Raw genomic sequence first — 8,326 nt, 5'->3', positions numbered from 1 at the left:
ATGATTATTTATGCCCTTTTTAAAATTTCACCCGTTGGGCTCGAGCTGGTTTGGGCAAATAGGTGACAATGCAACTTTATCCATATTCTTGTAACGCCAGTGAAAATTTAATTCATATGGTTTTGAGAAAAGACGTCGAAATTTAAAGCTAAAAGATCTGGGAGCTGTATATGCAATCACACATATGAAGCCAAACCGCGGTTCACAAACATGCACAATGCATGACATCTCGATGCTCAACCAACCATAAAAACTTCACGTGTGAAAATAGGCTCCATAACATTCGGGCTTTATTTTCCTCAAAAAAAAAAAAAAAAAAAAAAAAAACTCCCTGCCCACAATTCCGACCTATAATTCGAACCCACACCCCATGCATCACAAATCATTATGCCGTAACTGCTTGATTACCGCAATTCACACAAATTGATGATGTTTTTACTGTTGATGTAACAATGAACGGCTGCAACGCAAGTCTAATACACATTGGGCATGCGCAATACAAGCGCAACCATCGTGGTTTGGCTTCATACGCATGATTGCACATATATCTCACTTAAGCGGCTCTCCGATATTGCTGTCGCGCCGTGTTGCTGGTCGCGCCGACAGGTATAAAGTTGGTGGTTCAAAAATTGGCTGATCGTGAAAAAGTAGCTCGTATTTTAAACAAAGTAGGTGGTTAAAATGTAGCCGGTGGTATACTTTAAACGTTGGGTGGTTAAGCCGATGCACAGTTCATAGTAGTGACTCGAGTCTACATGCAACTCTGGTTGTTGACGGTTTGAGAGTAGCTGGTGGTCTAATAAATTCCTCGAAAAGGGCTAACACGATTGAGTATTCGAATAATTAAATAAATGAATGCAACTCTCTGTGCCTCGTGACATAGCTAAGCTTGTACAATCTCCTTGCTATATGTTTGTTTTCCGCCCCCGGTAGATCCATAATTCATGCTGTCCACAGGTGCACTAAGGTTTAAATAAACCCTATATATTAGAATCAAAGTAACGGAAAAAATCACCAACGCAACAAACGGGGTTGACGTACTAGGGCTACATTAACCCTTACATTGAGCAAAATGAATAGTTTGATGCACTAAATAAAGTTATCACTACTATTTTGGGGTCTTTACAAAGTCACCGTGAATGCGAGTGGCGTAAATTTGTGCTCGAAGGGGGGGGGGAGATGGGGCAGGGTGATGACTTGCCCGTCCATGAAAATTTGAAAAGGGGGGGTTCACGTTGTACCGCGGCACCACCGCATTCCCAGCCTCGGACCCGACAAGCTAATACGCAGGCCGCTCAAGTTACCGCGTATAGCGCCACCTTCGGACAACCGAAGCAAATTCGAAATGCCACTGTTACGTCCCAACTATAGCATAAGTCCCAACTATAGTTGGGATTGAAGCTATAGTTGGGACGAAACAGCTGCGCGCTACCCATGTTAGACCCAGGACCAGACTTCTAAGTCTTAACATTGTGAATGTTTACAGTTGAGAGACCTGGAAATGTGCAGTGCGTCATGATTGGATCTGCATTGAGCTCTCTTTTTCGACGGGCTAAAATAAGCAGAATTTGGTCGCGGTGTAGTCATCGTATTGGCGGTCACAGCGGCAGTTACTCGGCACGGCCGGCGGCGCCGGGCTTGCTAAGACGAGTGACATGTGCATGTGGTGTGCTCGGGCATGTCAGGAGGCCACGTTCAAGTTGTTATGCATATCCTTTTCGGACTGATAGTATTGGCCAGACACATTCTTCATTCCTTTCTGGGAAGGTAAAAATGCACTGACCATAAATTGCTGTTTTTCATAGCCACATGACATTGCTATGATAAATGATATGATATGAGTTTCAGGCCTAGGCCTAAATTAGACCATTAGACCTAGGCTATAGCCAGCCTAGGATAAGAACCGTAGGACAAGACCATCGTGCATCATCACCATATTTAGAACAATTTTTCATCATTCCTGGTTACTACTTAGCATAATTTAATGCGTGATGTAAAGGATTTTTCTGCAATACACAGCTTGCTCATGTTTTTCAGGATGGAGTGTACAGTTGTACTGCAGGTCTCTGCCGTTCCACCGATTCCTCAGATGGGTAAGATAACCACATTTGTATGAGTGCAATGTACAGAAAACCCAGGCTATGGTACTAGAAGTGTGATGTGTTCATTTTGTGCTGTATCTGCATGATGGTTAGTACTCCTGGTGTTAACAAAATAGAGTGTTAACTCAAACGATTTCACAGGAAACTTGATGCTTTGTCCTTTGACACCATGGTGGAGGACATTTTGGAAAGTCTGTTAGACTTCTTTGAGCAGCTCGGGGATGAAGAAGACGTCCACGAGGATTTTGATGTTACATATTCGGTAAATGACAACATTCCTTTGCTATTTTGGCAAGCATGTCAGTTTACAGTTTTAAGAATTAAAGTGTTGGCAGATCTTGGAACTTGTGAAAATGTAATGATTTGGCCAACTAAATAAGAAATAGTTTCTCACCCTACCTTGTTTCTTTCCCCTAACCGTTGTTTTTTTGTCTACTGTTGTAAAACTTTGTTGTTTATATATTGACATTGTTTCTTATGAAATATACAGCCATGCATGCATGTTCAGACCTTTTAAGTTGGGTGGTACATGTACATGTAACTCCTTGCGAAATAGCAAGCAATCTTTGTAAAATCTCCTCTTGAAAAGGGAAAGGATTAAAGAAAAAGGGCTGCCTCTTGTTCTCATTCTTTTGAAAGTTCTGGGTGAGAAACTAATTTTACAATTTTTGCTGCTCAAAAGGCAAGGATCACTGAACATTTTTAAGATAGCAAATTTAACAATTTGCAGGGTGTAAGTTGAAATTAGGGTCGACTAATAGTGAACTTGCGTGTATATCACTTGAACAGTTCCTCCAACTTTTGCTTCGTCTTAGTTACGCAGGCTTGAACTTCGGATACCACTTTATTACAAGAATCTAGAAATCTTTACAATTAACAGCATGATGGGTTTTTGGTTTTCTTTCAATGCAGTCTGGTGTTTTAACAGTTAAATTTGGGCCCAACCATGGCACCTATGTCATCAACAAGCAGACACCCAACAAACAGATCTGGCTGTCATCCCCAACAAGGTCTGTCTCTTACTTGCTCTTCTGGAGTGTTAAGTATATAGCAATAAGCAAGAAAGCAACGCTTTCTCAGAAATGTTTACAGTGAGTTAATTGTGCGTTCTATTCCTTCCCTGAATAACATCACTGCAACAGTGCCTCAAGTTGTCCAGGAAAGCCTGGATAATTTAATGTTTAAAAAGTGCATTTTAGGAGGATTTGAACCACAAGGATGTGAAATAGTTCTCGGACGTTGAAAAGAGAGTATTTCTTGCAGAAAAATTGTGTCTATGAAAAATTCATTGGAGTTACACTTAACATGAGATGTTTGTCCTCCAGCTTGTCTTGCTACATAGCAGAGTGCCCTCTCTTGCCCATGCACAGAGCGTATAACCTACACAGTCAGTTGGACAAGGCCCGCATTATGACATCCTCAACGATGGATAAATTAAGAAATTTGGAAAATTTGAAAATTTCTGTGGATTTCATATTCCATCTTTTCCAGTGGTCCCAAGAGGTACGACTTCACGGGTGACGACTGGGTATACTCCCACGATGGCGTCCCCATGCTCCACCTGCTTTCGGAGGAAGTCTCCAGAATTATTGGGAAAGATCTCAACATATACAAAGTGATAAAAGTAAAGGGGACGTGACACAGCCTTTTATTATGAAATGACTATACACATCAGTTGTATTACTGGCATTGATGTATTTTGTACAATGAAGCAGTGTTTCCGTTGTCGTTGATTCTTGGTAAAGCTTGCAATCAGGATATACTCAAATAATTCGGAATTTCTTCCATTTGCCTGCGAAATTTTCAAATGCTGCTGAATCCAGTGGGAATGCCGACTCCTGGGGTGTTGTCTCTTGTAATTTCTTCAAAAGTTCAAATTCTCCCCAAATCCTCCATCGTACAGTAAACCCTGGGGCACATTCTTTACACTTTCCACGTTCTAGGAGCATCCAACCAAATGTCACGCAGTTACGATATGGGCTCTCATGCTGCCGCAGTTGACCCTGTGAAGGCCCTGCAAAACTCCCATTGGACATTGAGGGATAGGTTTGTTTTGGGGGGGGAGGGGAGGTTAGGACAATCAGCATGGAGCAGTCTCTGTGCCGTTTTGGTGATAGAAGCAGTGGGCCTCAACTTCATTTTGTCATGGAGCAGATCTTACTTTAGCAAGACCAGGAGTAAACTTTAATCGAAGACCATTGGCCGAGTGTTGTCTATCATCGAAATTTGCCCAAAGTTTCCAGTGACCTTTGATAGTGACTTGTTGCAGTTTGATGATGGAAAATTATTAAATTATTAAGATAACAAAGCTCACAACGTTTTTACTTGTGCATTTATTTGGTGTGTTAAAAGGCTCCCTTCATCAAAGAAAAAATTAACTTTAAGGTTTGACTTAAACTTCAGCTCAGTATGAAAAACACAACTATGAACAAATTTAACGATGATGGCACACACATTTGCGCTTTACATATATATAACTTCAGAGGACACAAAATGATGTTTCTTTTTGTTAAAAAAATATAACCTCCCATAGATTAAACCCTGGAAATTACCAATGCTAACAGAAGACTGATTTAGACAAAGGACTGACATTCAAGTACAGAAAAATCAGCTGTTCCCTCTGTGTGTCTGCACTTCATGGAAGTACAACATAACGCATGAATAAAATCAGAACAAGACAATTCATAGTTCAAAATCTTTCATCGGAACTGCCTGTCATTTTTGGGACCCTGACTATTCGACACCGCCTGACCATCAGCAAGGCCATTTTACTGTGTCATCCTTAGGAGAGTCTGGTTACAATTCGGAAGCCTGCCACTTAGAAACAATACATTAAACTTGTGAAAGGCAGTGCAGCGGAAATGAGGTACTTAAAACTGTCTCTTCAGCTGTCACAGCAAGAAGAGTTGTGCACTTGTAGCTGTATCACGGTGGGCAGTTCCTGAACGCATCATAGCCCTTCTCCCTGACTATCCTAAGCGGAACGAACAGGTCCTCTGGGTTCGGGAACTTGTCCCAATCCCACCACTCCCAACCTGAAAGAAACAAAATCGTTCACTTTGTGAGCTGCGTGCTGCGGATAGTGTGGGAGTTTGCACCATGTCAAAAGAAATTCACACTACTTGAAGGATGACCTGTTACCATCATGTGAACAAAATGAAGCTGGGTGGGATGTTATGGCAGACCTTGAAATGTGTGGACTTCAAAGCCAGTTCATGATTTTAATCATTTGTTAACTCATGGCACGCACGGTGACGAGCTAAATGAATGCTTTTGTCATATGTCTATCCATGCACTTTACTTATTGGAATGCCCTGTGACTTAACATGAAACTGGATGACCGGTGACTGACTTGTGGGGAATCAATTGTGGCTGTTATGGAGAAAGTCTTTATATTTTGCAATATAAATGCTATTTTTGGCAGTGAACCCAAAATATACACAAAACTCGTACAAAGAGAACACCTCTCCAGTCTGCACGAAATAGAACTGAGAAATCTATAAAGTTACTGTACCAAAAAAGACCAATGTTTGAATATAGTCATGTTGACAAAAACAGGAATATCTCTGTCCATCCCCCTCAGATCTTTAAACGTCCAAATGTGCATAGAATGAAGAAATTTCGTTGGAAAGAATTCCATGTACGGAGAAATTTATCCCTGCAGTGACCTGTTAGCCATCTGAAAGCAATATTTCCTAAAATGTCAACAAACCAGTGAAAATATTGAGACATTCATTTAGAAGACGGCATTTTTCAGACTAGTCTCATAGGTTTGTGCACAGGGAGTCAAGCGGTGTCCGCATATGGATATCTTTCCCATTTGTCGAACATTACTCTCCAGAAATGAACAAAATACTGTGACTCAAACAGAACAGTACCAACCTTCGCATTTATTGGGCTCCATATTTTCAGGCTCCTTCTTCTTGGTCAAATCAATCTCCCCTCTCATGAATATCACAACGTAATGATATCTCTCTTCTTCGATGACTGCGTTGATTACAGAGTCAAAGGTCACACCGATAATGCTCAGCCCTGTTTCTTCAAGGGTCTCGCGGAGTGCGCATTCCTCCCAAGTCTCCCTGATGGAATATGCAATAAGCCAGGTCAGAGTTTCGGGGGTGCGAGGCATTGTGGGATAGAAATTGGATAAACCAACCCATGTGGCGTAGCCAACGGTATGGTATAGCATAGACCCTGGTGTACGAATAAGTGAGGTTTAATTTATTTTCAACTTTCTGCAGTTAATATGAATTTTTTGCAAGAAATATTTAGGGGATTCTTTATTCACCTTTCATATAAAGGTGTGTATATCCCAAAAACTGCCCAGGCACACAGCAGAACATCTTTTACTTTCGAAGAAATCCAAACCAGAATGGCGAGTCGAAAAAATACTAGGTGAGAATATGTGCATTGCTATGGAGCAGAATGGTTTGTTTATCCAAAAAAAGGGTCGTCAAGGCCAGTTGGCGCATGCGGGACCGAAATACCAATTTGGCTAATTGCCTTCATCAGAAAAAAATTGAGCAATTCATTTTACAATCTTCTCAAAGCATCTCTTTATTTGTACAGTCCTTCCATGAGTACAAATGGAGGCAGTTAAGCCTTGAGGATAAGACTTCCATTTCAAAGGCCAACCTTGAATTTACAGAATTGGGGTCATTCAAAAGGCAAGTAGACTACACTACCACTACCACTGTTTTGGTCCTTAAAAAGAATTTTTCCACTGGCATAGGAATACCTACTTGCAGAATTCCAAGTCACTATTCCGTGTGACTTAAAGCCTTTGTTTTATTAAACCCATCAAGTTAAGAACCCATAAAAAAGTCAAAGGACTGCAAGTCAGACAGAGTAGTGACTCAGAGTTCTGTAGGTAGGAAATCCAAATCCAATCTGAGCTGCCTCACACTCTGACAGATTAGCGAGACCCCACCAACATCACTTCAGGGCCAAAATTTCACAGCAATGATGAAAAATCAGCATGGACTTTGAGCTCACTAAAGCAAAAAATAAGACGGCTGGTTACAGACTTTATCATTGTGATGATGTGCTGAAGTGGCGTGTGCATGAGATTTCTATTATTATGCCGCTGATTTAAAGTGTAGCTGCAGCGATTGTTTCTAAGACATAACTTTTCTGCAAATTTACACTCTTCTTCAAAGAAGGAAACTATTTGGCATCCCTATTGAATTAAATGGATTGAAAAGTGCTTCCTTCTGAAACATTTCAAATTATGCATGCTTTCCTAGAAACAACCAATGACTTGTCAACCATGACAACCACTGATATGACTGACAAAGTATACTTCTGGGCTATTCTATGAACATGATGAAACTCTACTGGTTGTATCTTACGTAAAATGTTAACCTCTGTCAGAAGGATTTCATTTGAAATAATGATTAATGATAAAAAAACCATGTTTTTTATTTCATGCTCGGACAAATAACAAAAGAAAAGAGTTCCATATATGGAAAACACTTGAGGCCTCGTGCACCTCTGAGACTAGTTTGAAAAACTCTAAGTGTTTTCTAAGTACATGTAAATGCTTCAGAATTTTCTCCGCTAAATTTCACTTTTTAACTTATTTTAAGACATGTTATCACTTTCTGACGGCTGTTTTAACATTTTAAGGAAAACTGAGTGTTGTCCGTGTATGGAGCTCTTTCCAAACAAAATTTCATTCCTGTGGCCTTACAAACATGACGAAGGTGGTAGACCAAGAACGCCTAGAGTTTAACTTTTTACTGTTTTAGTAGGCCTAGTAATAGTATTTAGTAGGCCTATTAATTATTAACGTTAGACCTACAGCTCTTTACTGTGCCTTACGAAAATTCCAAGTGCCCTCCTGGTAAAGCATAATATCCATCACCATGCACGTTCTTTCGTTTTCCTATAAGCACACATTTAGGGTGCAACGGACTTGTGATTACCACACCAACACCAACTTTCGGACGTAGGTTTTTCTCATGCTTCGAACTCGCAGGCGCAGCCATCTTGAAAACGATCTTGTCAGACGAAACGCAAGGGGGCGCTGTAAAAGTTTATGGACATCGCAGAGTCGTTCGGACGCGTCTCACGACCAGACCTTCCGACATGCCATACCCCTTCCTAACGTCAGGCCTTTACGCGCAGTAGATTAAGATTTGAAATGAACTGAAGGCTGATTTAAATACTTTTCAATCTATTGTGTGGTAATGCCTGACGTCAGGAAGGAGTACGGCAAAGTT

General features: G+C 40.8%; 2 protein-coding genes across 2 annotated transcripts; one reads left to right on the top strand and one right to left on the bottom strand.

The window, feature by feature from the left end:
* The first annotated feature begins 1,396 nt into the window (after positions 1-1,396).
* Positions 1,397-4,418, top strand: LOC110988710 (uncharacterized). Its single transcript, XM_022252489.2, has 5 exons — positions 1,397-1,767; positions 2,038-2,093; positions 2,244-2,364; positions 3,015-3,112; positions 3,594-4,418. Exons 1-5 carry the CDS (start codon positions 1,477-1,479, stop codon positions 3,739-3,741), a joined length of 714 nt encoding a protein of 237 aa, XP_022108181.1. The 5' UTR covers positions 1,397-1,476; the 3' UTR covers positions 3,742-4,418.
* Positions 4,419-4,420: 2 nt separating this feature from the next.
* Positions 4,421-8,120, bottom strand: nudt15 (nudix hydrolase 15). The gene is made up of 3 exons (XM_022252490.2): positions 7,926-8,120; positions 5,985-6,181; positions 4,421-5,137 (listed from the first exon to the last, which is right to left on the bottom strand). The coding sequence occupies exons 1-3, from the start codon at positions 8,090-8,092 to the stop codon at positions 5,028-5,030; spliced, it is 474 nt and encodes a 157-aa protein (XP_022108182.2). The 5' UTR covers positions 8,093-8,120; the 3' UTR covers positions 4,421-5,027.
* Between the last annotated feature and the right edge of the window lie 206 nt (positions 8,121-8,326).

The sequence above is a fragment of the Acanthaster planci genome, linkage group LG05, assembly GCF_054643075.1.
Source record: "Acanthaster planci isolate LZ-2023a linkage group LG05, COTS_SCS, whole genome shotgun sequence".
Classification (NCBI taxonomy): Eukaryota; Metazoa; Echinodermata; class Asteroidea; order Valvatida; family Acanthasteridae; genus Acanthaster; species Acanthaster planci.
The sequence above is the reverse complement of the archived record's forward strand: the minus strand, read 5'-3'. Positions and strand labels throughout refer to the sequence as shown.

What these genes read in the sequence shown, in the direction of transcription:
- LOC110988710 (XM_022252489.2), top strand. Translation starts at nt 1,477, where the DNA reads ATGTTTACAGTTGAGAGACCTGGAAATGTGCAGTGCGTCATGATTGGA. An exon ending in CTTCATTCCTTTCTGGGAAG is followed by an intron (nt 1,768 to 2,037) that starts GTAAAAATGCAC and finishes CATGTTTTTCAG; the next exon opens with GATGGAGTGTACAGTTGTAC. An exon ending in ATTTTGATGTTACATATTCG is followed by an intron (nt 2,365 to 3,014) that starts GTAAATGACAAC and finishes CTTTCAATGCAG; the next exon opens with TCTGGTGTTTTAACAGTTAA.
- nudt15 (XM_022252490.2), bottom strand. Translation starts at nt 8,092, where the DNA reads ATGGCTGCGCCTGCGAGTTCGAAGCATGAGAAAAACCTACGTCCGAAA. An exon ending in GGAGGGCACTTGGAATTTTC is followed by an intron (nt 6,182 to 7,925) that starts GTAAGGCACAGT and finishes ATATTCCATCAG; the next exon opens with GGAGACTTGGGAGGAATGCG. An exon ending in GGAGCCCAATAAATGCGAAG is followed by an intron (nt 5,138 to 5,984) that starts GTTGGTACTGTT and finishes TGTTTCTTTCAG; the next exon opens with GTTGGGAGTGGTGGGATTGG.